This window comes from Mastigoproctus giganteus, chromosome 1 (genome assembly GCF_048544385.1).
Source record: "Mastigoproctus giganteus isolate SK-2022 chromosome 1, ASM4854438v1, whole genome shotgun sequence".
Taxonomy (NCBI): domain Eukaryota; kingdom Metazoa; phylum Arthropoda; class Arachnida; order Uropygi; family Thelyphonidae; genus Mastigoproctus; species Mastigoproctus giganteus.
The window spans coordinates 46,447,012-46,461,415 of record NC_143575.1 but is presented as its reverse complement, the minus strand read 5'-3'; the positions used below and the strand labels follow the sequence as shown (position 1 = coordinate 46,461,415).

Genomic DNA, 14,404 nt, shown 5'->3' with positions numbered 1-14,404 from the left:
AATCCAAGTACAGTAAACCCCCGCTATTCGCGGTATCTGTATTCGCAGTTTCGTGTATTCGCGATCGCCGATTTAATATAAAATGAAACCTAAAAAAATGTGAATTTTAAAGCGCCGTGAATATTTTCCGCCATAAAAAAACATGGGCGTGGCTAAAATGATCTTTCCCGGTCAAAACAGCACTCAGTGGGTGAGTGGGGGGAGAGGGGTGACAAAATTGCGAGCGTCGATGTTTCTCGCTAATCCTTGTTCAGTATGTGTTATGCGTTTGTCATGGAAGGTTTCGTCATTTGCTTTTAATTTATATGTTTATAAATTGATCTGCTTACAAAAGTGATAAATCTACCGGTTTTCAGTGTAAAACAGACTTTTTCGAGTGTGTTAACAGAAGAAAGTGACTTTATTGTGGACGAGTTCTTTCTAACCCGTACAAAAATATGGCTACGAATAAAAAGAGATGTGAAAATATCAAAGAAGGTGATGACATTAGCGAATAAAATTGAGTTATTAGACAATTTCTAATGGTGAAAGTGTCTCCTCAGTGGCAAAACATTATAAAATCAATGAGTCAACGGTACGATCAATCAAGAAATCGGAAGAAAAATCCGCCGTAGTGTCCATGAAAACGCGCTAATTGCTTCAAAAATTTGCTCTAACTCGTGAATTAGAAAAAATGGAAAAAGATTTAAATTTGTGGATAGAAGACCGAACTCAAAATAAAATTCCGTTAAGTTCACTCATCATTCGCAAAAAGGCAAAACTTCTTTATCAACACTTTAGCAAAACTGGTGATAGCACTGGCGGGATAAGTTTTTTTGCTAGCAAAGGCGCTGGTATGAGAGATTTGTTTGAAATTTCTAATAAATATTACATTTAATATTAAATCGTTTCTTATTTTCATTTCGATGCCATATGCTTGCAATTCACTATGTACTGTATATGTACATAGTCATATTACGAAGGTATACATAATACATACATAGACAAAATTTTAGACTAGTTTTTCTTATATATTTCATACTTTGGAATGGAACCCCTTTATTGCTATGGGAGCCATAACTCAGTATTCGCGTTTTCGGTATTCGCGACATTTTTCAGGAACGTAACCCCCGCAAATAGCGGGGGTTTACTGTATATGATATCAAAATTATTGTTGCATTCAGTTCCTTTGTGACCACATCATAGTATTCAATCAAATTGGTCAGTAAAGATTTCCCCTTAACACACCCATGCCATATCTCCTGTATAATTGCAGCCTGGTCTAGATGATCCTGCAGTGACTCCATTATTTTCCAGAAGTTTAACAGGTCTGTAATTACTCATGTCACTCTTCAACAACGCTTTGTGAATTGGGAATACATTCGCACATCTCCAGTCTGCAGGGGCCCTCCCCTGAATCCAAGGATGCTCTAATAATTATGGTTTAGGGTTTGCTTACTTCCTTTGCTGCCTCTCTTAATATAATTGGATAGATCCCATCCACCCCACATGCCTTTCTTATGTATAACTTCAACAATTTCTCTTCCACTTTCCTCAGTTATTACAAACTCATTTAGCTCTCTATTAGAGTTTGATAAACTTCTGACATACCCTTTCCTAAAGCATTCCTCATGAGTGAATGTAGATGCAAAATACTCATTCAGTTTGTCAGCAACCTGAGCAGGATCAATAATCAAGCCATAAATATCAAGTGGAGCAATTTGATTCATCCCCTTCCTTCTACTGTTTACATAAGTAAAGAAATCTTTTTTGTTTTTCTTTGCATCCTTCGCCAAAGTTTCCTTGTAATCTCCCTTCACTTGTCTAACCTCCTTGTGACTTGATTACAGACTAGCTTATATCTACCATATGTTTTTGTGTTGCCCAAGGTGGTTAACCGTTGATAAAAAATGGGTGCAATATTCCTCAAAATTTCCAGAGGCAAATAATTTGTCTCAAATTGTAAGCTCCATATTAACCATTCCACATTCAAATGCTTCATCAGAAAGAGTTTTCAACTTAATGAAAACTGCTTGATGGAAAGAGAGAAACCATCTTTAATTAGAAAATTTAGAAGCCGAACTTATGGTGAAAGAAAACTATAACATGTCCTGCTCAGAATTTAGAAACTTTTTAAAATCTTCAGGAGAAAAAATTTTAAAATTAGCGAAATCTAAAGCAAAATATATAAAGGAAAAGTAGTCTTCCTCGCTATTTTTAAAATAACTGTTATAAATAATATTATAGTTTATATAGGACAAATACATTTTAACAACAATCATATAACAAATAAATACTATAACTGATTAATAAAAAATGTATTTTAATTGTAATTTTATATTTTGGTTTTACTTTTTGAAGGAAAAAATGCTATACTACACATTTGATTTCAAGTTATCCTGCTTACCAATTTTCAAAATATGGCCACCCTGGTGTTGAATGATAACTTATATGCATCCCATGCATTTTGTTTCTCTGCCAGGAATGTTATTAGTTCATTTGACATCCATTTAGGCCTATGACTTGAAGAGTATTCCTTAGATATGAAAAGCTTAGTAGCTTCTATGGTTAATTCCTCGAATGCTTCCCATTTGAATTTGCTGATGGTAATATTATCAGTTGGTCCCACTGTATAGAATTTAAAAACTGAGACCATTTTAGTCATCTTTACAAAAGCAAAAACCCTTCCCTTTGATCTTGATGGTAGTTACACCTTTAATTAAATCCCCAACCATTGTGATCACTGCTTTGGGATTGTGCATTTGTGATTGCTGCCACCTAGTTGTTCTTTTATTTGCAGATGCTTAATGCATGAATAATCAGTGCTGATAATCAAATCAAGAGTATTACTCCCTCTTGTTGCCTCTCTAGCATGCTGCTGTAGAAAACAGTCGTCCAATAAATCCACAAAAGTCTTGTTGTGTGTGGGTGACTAACTGCAAGTTCCAGTCAATATCTGGAAAGTTAAAATACCCATTATAAGACATCCTGATTTACTGGCCCACTATTTCTCTGTACGATTGTTGCATGTCTCTACATATTCATCAGTCATTAGGCTGATATCACACTCCTCTCATTTTTGCTTTTCACACAAAATTGAAAAAGTGCTTATGTCACACCAAATTGACTCAACATTGCACTGGCTCTCATGTCAACTGGATGCGCTACCATAGATTTTATGTGCTTCTTAACTATGAGCATAACACCTCTTAATTACCCTAACACAGTCTATGTATTTAATTGTTTCATGATGACTCCCAGCAGTCCTCGAAATCCCCAGTATTTCAAGAAAATAGTAGATGTACCTAATATACAGGGTGTTTCAGTTAAACGTTTCAGGACTTCTAAGAGGGGTAGGGTACATCCTGACAACTCGAAATCATATAGCAATGTGGGGTCGGAAATGCTTTCCTGAAGCGGTGTTGTACACAGAAGCACCATAAAGAAAAGAGACCGTAAGTGAGAAATCGTTTTAATAATACATGAAAAGAAGCAAAAGGTACATGGATTAAAGTAAGTGTTCGAAGTTTCTTCAACCTCGTATTGCTTTCGCACAGTGGTACCTTGGAAAATGTGCTACAAATCCCCTTTTTCCTGCTGAAGTGTTGTTTTCCGATGAGGCATCCTTCACAAGGGAAGGAATTTTCAACACGCATAACGACCATATCTGGGCGGTCGAGAACCCGAATGCAATACGACGTTGTGCAGCACAGATTCGATTTTCGGTCAATGTATGGGCCGGTATTATGGGAGATCACCTCATCGGACCTTACCTGTTACCGTGTCGTCTAACCGGACCTATCTACTTGATCTTTCTGCAGAAAGTATTGCCACAACTTTTGAGAGATGAACAGATTTCTGCATCGACGCAACAGACAATGTGGTTCCAACACGATGGAGCCCCTGCCCATTATAGCGGAGATGTTCGTAACTACCTGGATGTCACATTTGGTCAACAGTGGATCGGACGTGGTGGTCCCGTGCGTTGGCCTGCTCGGTCACCCGACCTATCATGTCTTGATTTTTATTTCTGGGGTCATATGAAATCGCTAGTTTATGACACCCCTGTTGACAATGCTGAGGAGCTGGCTGCAAGAATCGCAGTAGCTGCCGAAGAAATTCGAAATTTGCCTGGAGTATTCCAGAATGTTCGGATGTCCATGCGTCGGAGATGTGAGGCGTGCATTGTAGCCCGTGGAAGAAACTTCGAACACTTACTTTAATCCATGTACCTTTTGCTTCTTTTCATGTATTATTAAAACGATTTCTCACTTACGGTCTCTTTTCTTTTTATGGTGCTTCTGTGTACAACACCGCTTCAGGAAAGCATTTCCGACCCCACATTGCTATATGATTTCGAGTTGTCAGGATGTACCCTACCCCTCTTAGAAGTTCTGAAACGTTTAACTGAAACACCCTGTATATGCAGAGGGAGTCTAAAACCTAAGAAGAGGACCTAAATCTACTCCAAGAAGCAAAAAAAAAATCTGATGAAAATCTGGTGCTGATTTGACTTTTCTCTCTCAATTAATGCTTGAAAAAGTTTTAATTAAAAGTGGGAACACTTTTACCAAGAAACAAAAGTAACAATTAATGTTGCAATTAGGGTACTTTTCTGTTATCTCAGTACCAAGGTACCCTATATTCCAAAATAAAATGAAAAAAGCAACACTCACCCTCTGTAGTGAAAATGCATGATCTTTCACAATAAGAAAATAAAATTAAATAAAGACAGGAAACTCACAAGCATCACCTCTTCAAAGGACTTTGGCACATGTAAACTCCAAAAGGGATTGTAGTTCCATCATTGTCTGCCATCCTGCTAAATGTCAAGGGATAGCTATATATGATGTGAACACAAAAAAGAAAATAATAAACATCAAATCAAAGTATGTTGTGACTACCACCCTCTATAGGATAAATAAGCAAAGATACACAAAAATGCAAATTTGAACACTGACCTAGCCAATCAAAAGGTCTAAAACCAAGCACAAACATTCGAGATACCAGAATTGCACCTTGCATTAACGTGTAGCATTTGTTTGTGGTAATTGTAATTCCTCTTCTATCATAGCCTAGGAGACATTACCACCTCTGTTTTTATAGTAGAGTTACTTTTGATATGAATGCAACATGGTTGATTGCACTGCATTTTTTGTTTCTTCTGCTCCTTTGATTTGTTTGTTTCTTCTATTCCTTTCTTTGATTGACCACCCGTGGTGGTCATGAGCATTCAATTTTAACTTATTCTATCATTCGTTTGCATTAATTAATGAATTGTGATTGATTTATTTACTTATGTTAATTATATTATAATCGAGTTTAATGTTTATTTGCATATTTTCATTTGGTTTTACAACAGTCAATATGGCTAGGTAAACATTCCAATTTACATTTTGTTTGTTATATTTGCTTATTTATCCTATAGACCACAGTAAAAAAATAGTAAAGTATAGGCCATGGAATACTTAATGATTTGAGTTTAGTTGTTCATTATTTTCTTTTTCCTGTTTTGATCATATAGGGACATCCATTGACATTTGGCAAGTAGACAATGATGGAAACACGATCCCATTTGGAGTTCACATGTGCCAACGTCCCCTAAACAGGTGCAGCTTGCAGGTTTCCTGTTTTTAATATTATTTATATATAAAAGTGGCACTCATGCTTTGGCAGGTGTCAGCATGAACTAGTTATGTTATGTTATTTGGTTTTTAGGAGCATTAGCAACTAAGGCCATATTGCTCTGGGATATGCGGTAGTCATTCCCTGACCTTTCCGCATCCTCCGTATTTGGTGGTGATGGTCTCAAACCCCGGTCTAATCAAGAAGCATGTGCTACGCACTGCTGCTCCTTCCCACCTGGCTATGGAGGTGCCTGCATGAACTAGTGTGTGTGTGTGTGTGTGTGTGTAGTGCCAGAGCAATAGAGTTATGTGTGTATATTGTGTCTGTAAACTGCATCTATTCCATGGTCAATTTGCTTGCTTATGTTTGCTGGGCAAAAAACCAAGTTTCCAAGGGGAAAATAAAAACATGCAACCCTCACCTGATATCAACTAATTCAGACATTTTTATGAACTTTTTCACGCTGAGAAAAAGGTCATAAAAATTCCTTGTGTCATTGATGGGATTTGAAGTACGGTCTTTTCCACATGGTGCAAGGAGTTCCACAATTACACCTGCTGTGCTAGCTGCAAGGACATAGGCATTCACCTCCTTAGGTGGGGAATTGTGCATTTGCACTGCTGAAGGTGTGCTATTTTGTTTTTCTCATTTTTAAGATTTCATTTCATTTTGAAATAATGGTGAGTACATTGGCACTGTAGAAGAATCATACCTTTCCAAACACAATCCTTAATTATAACATTAAGTTGTTTTGTGTTAACAGGATTCCTCTTCTATCATAGTCTTGAAGATATAACCATGTTTGTTTTTTCTAGTAAATATAGTTTCATCTATACACTGTCCAGTCAAAACATTATGATCATCCCCAAGTTTCAGAAATCAGCTGTTTCTCCCTGTCTGGTGGCATACATGTTACAGCGAGAACCAGTAAATATGATACTGCAGGTTTGTGACATGCATTCATACAAAGTATTTTATTGACGCAGGCAAGGGAGACATGATCTGAATGACTTTGAAAAAATGGATGCTTTTTGGATACCAGTTGAATGGCAGCAGTATTATGGAAACTGGGCTGTTCATGGAGTGCTGTAGTTAAGGTTCCAAGGGTGGATAGATAGTGGTCAGAGCAGCAGTTGATGAGCCCATAGACAGTGCTCATGCCTCATTGATGGTCATGGTAAACATAGGCTCTCCCACTTTGTGCAAGCCAATAGACAGAAAATGATGGAATGACTGACCACACACTTTAACCAGGGGATGACAGCAGTGTTTCCAACAAACCCTTCTCCATATGGGCTCCAAGATCCAATAAGCCCTCCTCCATTCGGCTAACAGAGAGGTGCCTGGTCAAGGTACCATGCTTACAGCTACCTGTCACCAAAAATGCCTAAAGTTTGCATTTGAATGGCATCATTGGACCATTGATGACTGAAAAAGAGTTTCCTTTTCTGATAAATCACATTTCCTGCCATGCTATGTGGATGGTAGATGGCAGGAACAGTGATAAATTGCAGAGAGGAATAACTCTGATGTCCTGGTTGAACAGAAACAGGTAGGTGATGGAAGTGTTTTGGAATGGGATTGTTTTCCTAGGTATCTCTTCAGCCACAACAAATAAGAAGTTTGAGCATTAAGAGCGTGGTTTAGGGGGTATGAGAACTGACCAGGTACACTCTTCATGGTAATTGTCTTCATGGAGGGCATAGATGTGTTCCAATAGGATAATGTACCCTGCCATGCTGCCGGTATTATTCAAGAATAGTAGTAGTACTAATAGAGGCATGTGATGCAAATAAGCGAGCATACGAGTTTATGTAGCATCAGCCAAAAAAAAACAAATTTCACACAACCAATCCTTCTAAAAGTTTGTCCAGTTCCTCCTTGAATTTATTTACGCCATCAACTTCCACAACGACGGATGGAAGTTTATTCCAGCAATTAATCACCCGCTGGCTAAAGACAAATTTCCACACATCTATTCTACAACTGTCTTTCCTCAATTTGAATCTATGCCCCTCAGGTTTGTAATCTGAGCAAGTGGAAAAATCCCATCAGAATTCAGCTTGCTCAGCCCATTCAAGGCCTTATACACTTCGATCAGATCACCTCGCAGGTGCCTAGTCTCCAGGCACTGCAATTTGCAGAACTTAAGCCTCTCTTGGTAAGAGGATCCCCTCATTCCCCTCACCAATCTTGTTGCCCTTCTCTGTACACGCTCAAGCAACTCTACATCTTTTCTAAAATGAGGCCTCCAGACTGGTACGCAGACTGGTCCAGACTGGTCAAGGCATGGCCTGACCACTGCCTTATCTTGTTGCCCTTCTCTGTACACGTTCAAACAACACAGTACTCAAGGTGTGGCCTGACCACTGCCTTATACAAAGGGATAATCACCTCATTTTCCCTGATAGCAAAATTCCTGTATATCATTGACAATACCCTATGACCTACTTTGGCAGCCTATCTACACTGCTCAGAAAACTTCATATCTAACTGCACAATCACTCCCAGGTCTTTTTCATTTTCTACCACCCTAAGTGTAGTCCACACTACTGGTATATTCCTCTGGGGTTACTTCTACCCATATGCAATGCTTTGCATTTGTCAATGTTAAACTTCTCATTCCATCTGCCCAAATTTTCTAGATCCTGTTGCAGTAGCACACTGCCATTACTGTCATCAACAACCCTGCCAACCTTTGTATCATCTGCAAATTTTGACACTAGGCCTGATATACCATCATCAATATCATTGATAAAAATAGAAAACCACAGTGGGCCCACCACCAAACCCTGTGGGACTCCACTAATAACATTAGTCTACGATGAGCAGCATCCATTGATTACCACTCTCTGCCTTCACCCACTCAACCATCCTTTTATCCATGCCAGCAACTTGTCCTTAATGCCACACTGCTCCAATTTGCACAGCAGTCTTTCATGTGCAACAGTATCAAAAGCTTACCTGAAATCCAAGTATGTGATATCAAAATTATTTTTTGCATCTAGTTCCTTTGTAACCAGATCATGTATCCAATCAAATTTGTCAGACAAGACTTTCCCTTAACAAACCCATGCTGTGTCTGAATTATTGCTGCAGCCTTGTCTGGATGATTCTGCAATGCATCTTACACCAGTGACTCCATTATTTTACCTGGGAAAGAAGTTAAACTAACTGGTCTGTAATTACTCATGTCACCCTTAGATCCTCCTTTGTGAATTGGGGATACATTTGCACATCTGCAGTGTGTGGAGACTTCCCCTGAGTCCAAGGATGCTCTCATAATTATAGTTAAGGGTTTGCTCAGTTCCTTTGCTGTCTCCTTTAATATAACTGGATAGATCCCACCCACCCCCAGGTGCCTTTCTTATGTTTAACTTCAACAATTTCTCCTCCACTTTGCTCTCAGTTATTACAAAGTCATTACGCACCCTGCTACAGTTTGATAAACTTCTGGCATTTTCCTCCCTTAATAACTCCTCATGTGTGAATGTAAATGTAAAATACTCATTCATATTATCAGCTATCTGAGCAGTATCATTAACAGTCGAACCAACAAAATCAAGTGGGCCAATCTGATTCATCCCCTCCCTTTTAGAGTTTATATAAATAAAGAGGTCCTTGCTGTTTTTCTTAGCATCCTTTGCCAAAGATTTCCAGTAATCTGCCTTTGCTTGCCTAATCTCCTTTGTGACTTGATTACAGACTAGTTTATATCTGCCATAGACCTCTGTGCCACCTGATAATTTATATGCAACCCATGCATTTTTCTTCTCTGCCACAAGTCTCATTAGTTCATCTGACATCCATTTAGGCCTAAAATCTTGAACAATATTTCTTAATTGGTATGAAAAGCCTAGTAGCTTCCAAGATTAATTCCTTGAATGCTTCCCACTTAGAATTTGCTGTTGTTAACATCATCAGTGGTTCTCACTGTACAGAATTTAAAAACCGTCTGAGACCACTGTAGTCACCTTTATGGAAGCAAAAACCGTTCCCTTTACCACTGATGGTAATTATATCTTTAAGTAAATCCCACATCAGTACACTGTGATCACTGCCATCTAGTGGTTCTTTATCTGCAAATTCTTAATGCACAAATAATCACTGCTGATAACCAGATGAAGAATATTACCCTCTCTGGTTGCCTCTCATACATGTTGCTGCAGAAAACAATCATCCAATAAATCCACAAAAGTCTTGCTAGTGTGTGAGTGACCAATCCACAAGATCCAGTAAACATCTGGGAAGTTAAAATCCCCCATTATAAGACAATCTGATTTACTGGCCCATTCTATTTCTCTGTACAACTGTTTGTTGTACTCATTAGAGTCATTAGGCATATAAAACACTCGTACTCTCATTTTTGCTTTCCCAGTGCTTATGTCACACTAAACTGACTCAACATTGCACTGTCCATCTATGTCAACTGGATGCACTTCCTTAGATTTTATGTTTTTCTCAATTAACAACATAACCCCTCCTCCTATCCTGTCTGTACTTTCTGTACATATTGTAGTCCCCAAATTCCAATTCTGCACTGCTTATATCTGCGTGATACCATGTCTCTGATATCCCAACAATATCTGCCTTTGATGCCTTGACCAGCACTTAAAATTAATGAAAAAATTTATTTACTATACTTCTAACATTGGTTATTCTTAATTGGTATTTTTGGTTAAAGGCTGCTCAGGCCATATTGCGCCTATCAGTGATGTGGATGATACTCATGATGATTGTTTTGTGAATAGTCAGAAATGATCATAAGTTTATCCATTTGAGAAATGAGAAAAATTCTGTGGGGTTGGCATCGTTACCTATGATATGACAGAGCTTCAAGATTAGGAAGAAAACTGAATGAGAGTTGCCGGGCATGCGAGTACAAGGTGCATTCAACAAGAATGTGCTTCATTGTTAGTTGAGAAAAGCAGTGTGTACACTGTGGAGGATCATTGCCTGTGAGGAGAAATAGGTGAGTAATATGACTGTGACCAATTCTTGCTCTGGCTAGGATTACTTCTTCTTTTCTGTTTTCCCGGAAGCTAGAGGCCCATAACTGTGGATGTGGTTTTATTTGAAAGAGCTTATTATCTGTTTTAGTTTGTCATATAAGTGTCCATTGTTCCTTATATATTCTTTGTATATTAGATTTGTAGTCAACATATGGAATGAGAGAATATGATGAATCTGAATTAGATGGATGTTTGGAGGCATAGTCTGCACATTCATTTCCAGATATCCCAGTGTAGCCTGGGATCCAGCATAAGATGACTACTGGCTGGCATTCCTGAGTATGTATCAACATACATCTTATAACTTTTATTAAAGGATTCTTTGGTGAGGAGGTGTTTTGTAAGGCTATAAGTATACTCTGCGAGTCTGTATATATTATACTCTTTTTGATGGACAGATGGAGAATATTTTCTAGGGCAAGCTTGACGGCAAATAACTCAGCTGTATAACTGCTACGTTCAGTGAGAAGTGATACAGAGATGGTGTTAAAAGAGAAAACTGCTGCAGCACCTACTTCACTATCAGACTTTGATCCATCAGTATATATTTTTTGTATATACTGAGGATAATTCTCTGTATGAGCAGTATGGTGTTGTTGTATATTGATATTTGCAAGAGAATGTTTTCCCCAGTTTAGGAAGTAATTGTCGCAGGATGGTTTAATATAGGACTATGGGGGAACTGAACAGTTTGGATCTTGGAGGACTTTTTTGAGGTGTACATTCCAATTTCTAATATTCCCTGTAATCTGATACCAGTAGGCTGAACTGCGCTGGGTCGATTTCTATAGAACATTTTAAACTGTGGAACACTAAGTATAGGCCAAATGGGATGGGTAGGCATGCTTTGAATTTTAGCTGCATAATTCAGAAATAACACCTTTCTTCCGAGACAGAGTGGAACTTCATGGGCTTTGTACTGGCGATGTTCTATATGTGCCTGTAGCAATCCTGAGGGCAGAATGTTGAATAGGTGCAAGGCATGCTAGCACACTCTCCCTGGCAGAGTCATATACCGGGGCACCAAAATCAAGACGAGACCTAATTAGAGTTCTATACAATTGAAGCAGGGTATAGCGGTCTGCGCCCCATGTTGTTGAAGAAAGAACTCTGGGTATATTCATTTTTTTCTAGCAAGTAGTCTGCAGATATTTGACATGTTCTAAGAAGTTAGGCTTATTATCAAAAATCAGGCCGAGGAAGCAAATACTTTTCATGACTGATATAGGATGATTTGTTAAGTGAAGCTCTGGGTCAGGATGCATCTTTCATTTGTTACAAAAATAAATGATTTCATCTAGATTTCTGATGTGATAGTTGGTATCCATTCCGCATCATCATAGCACAATATTGTTAAGTGAGGTTTGTAGTTGCCTTTCGATGAAGTTCATATTCTGTGAACTGCAGGAAAGTCAGGTCATCGGCATAGAGACATGAGTTTACAGGTTTGGGTAAACATTTGGTTATATTATTTATTTTTATTGCAAATAAGGTAGAACTGAGAACTGAGCCTTGTGGGACTCCTTCCTCTTGTGGCTTGTCACATCTGGTGACACATACTCCTTCCTCTTGTCACATCTTCTTTGTTTGTTGCTGTAGTTATATACTGGTTTACATTTTACTCTCCAGTTATCTTGCTGTACAACTGGCATATTCTTATTTTATTTTATATCCTGTTTCCACAACATGTCCTAATACACTCATATTTTTATATATATAATTTACATTACTAATTTTTCAAATTTGTGTTTCTGTATTTTCCAGCTTGCCTGGACATATCTCCTTTTTCATTTCTTTTGAATGATTTGCTATTTGTGGTTTTGCTAATGTTGAGGGTTTTCAGTTGCAAGCTCTCATGATCAGTGACAGGTACCTACAGCCAAAAAGAAGTTGAGGGGTCCTTTTTGCCCAGGACTTCTTGTAACTACCAATCCCTGCCTCACATCTATTTATCATGTGACCATAATGTGGCAAATTCTTGGTAAACACTTCTTGAGTATAGTACAGAAGTTTGTGATAATGAAATATTAAGCTCACTGCAACAAACAGATGGAAGCCATACTGCCGGTATTGTTATACTCCTCTGACCCTACACAACCATCCCAAAGTATGAGTGGTATAAGCATGCTGAATTTGATAATCAGTTAGGTCTGTGGTTTTCAACTGGGGTGCCGCAACAACATTCTTGGGGTGCCATATAATTTGGCTTTAAGTTACTCAAAGTTATTATTATTATTATTTTTTTAAATTTTTATATTTATTTCATTATAAAAAGGTGTACAGTATCCATTGTACCATATCCTTTTAATTTTGTGGTGATCTATAATTGATCTTTATTTAGTACCTCTATATAAAGAATAAAATTATTATATAGGTATATAATAAAAGGTCGAAAACCAGTGTTAGGTATTTCTTTTGGCCTAGGGGTCCGTGAAAAAATTGCTGGGACACTAAGGGCACTGTGAACCGAGAAAGTTTGGGAACCTCTGAGTTAGGTGGTAAATTTTAAACTATCGACTTGTCTTTTAGTGGCTCTATTTCAATTTGTATTGCATTTCTTATTCTTGTTTTTATAGCAGTAAGATGCTTGTTTGTTTTTTAAACTAAGCGTGGTAGATGTGATCTGTTTCTAGGAGAACTAAATTTCATATCATAAGATTTTTAATTGTGTGTTAATTTTAGCAGCACTTTGAAAAAAAAAAAAAAAAAAAAGAGGTAATTCCTTCCATTTATATAAAAGTATTCTTAATTGCAAAATATATTGGACTATGTTGTTCTTTTATCAACCAGTACAAGCAAATATAATTATTTATTTTTTATATAATTTGAAGTAACCAAAATCTTCATTTTATTCTCCCTTTTTAGCCATCCGCAAGAGACAACAAGCTGAGAAAACAGAACTACTTCAGCAGCAGAGATTGGAAGAAAATGATGCAAAATTGGCTTTTACTGATCTGGACAAGAATGGTGATGGAGTGTGAGTGTTTAAATTTCAAAGAAATTTGTTGCTTTTAACTATTGTTAGATAATTAATTCCTTCTACCATAATTGTTTTATTAGTCATTACTGGTAATATAAATTTTAACTAATAATGACTGAATACAACCAATGATAAAATATCACATGTAAAATATTGCCAATAACAAACATTTGATGGGAATATATATTCTTATGTAGAGAATATGTCTTCCTCTTGGCAGCGTAACTTCAAGAATTCTTTAGGCCTCCCTTCATTTAGGGCTGTAGTTAGCCAATCTCAGGTGAAGGGAATAGTGTTTTTCCTGTGAGTTATCGTAGGATTTCTTCATGTATAACATGTAAATTGGCCCGTGAACAAACATGCATTATACAGATAAAAAATACAGCTGATATTTGGATTCATCATTGATATAGGGTGGGGTGTGTATGATGTGGTTATGAAAGGAAGTGAAATTTCATCTCTATTTACAGCTGCATTAGCAGGGCATATGATGCAAGAAAGCAACCTTACATAGCATCAGCCACAAAAAAAAAAAAAAAAAAAAAAAAATTCCCATTTCGCTTATCCATTAACTCCAAAGGTTTGTCTAGTTCTGCCTTGAATTTATTTAAGCTGTAGACTTCTACAACGACAGGTGGACGTTTGTTCCAGCAATCAACCATCCACTGGCTAAAGGCAAATTTCCACACATCTATTCTACAACTGTCTTTGCTCAATTTGAATTTATGTCCCCTCAGGTGACTAATCTGGGCAAGAAGAAGAATCCCATCAGCATTAAGCTTGCTGAAACCATTCAAGGCCTTAT

The 14,404-nt window shown here is 37.5% G+C and overlaps 1 protein-coding gene across 2 annotated transcripts in view; it reads left to right on the top strand.

Annotated features, from left to right (window-relative positions):
* Window positions 1–14,404, top strand: part of LOC150090760 (glucosidase 2 subunit beta-like) — a 213,876-nt gene that overhangs the window by 55,226 nt on the left and 144,246 nt on the right. For both annotated transcript variants that reach the window (XM_090372539.1, XM_090372533.1), the window contains exon 8: window positions 13,485–13,596. In XM_090372539.1, coding sequence (XP_090228665.1) covers window positions 13,485–13,596 — 112 coding nt within the window. The remainder of the gene's footprint in view (window positions 1–13,484; window positions 13,597–14,404) is intronic.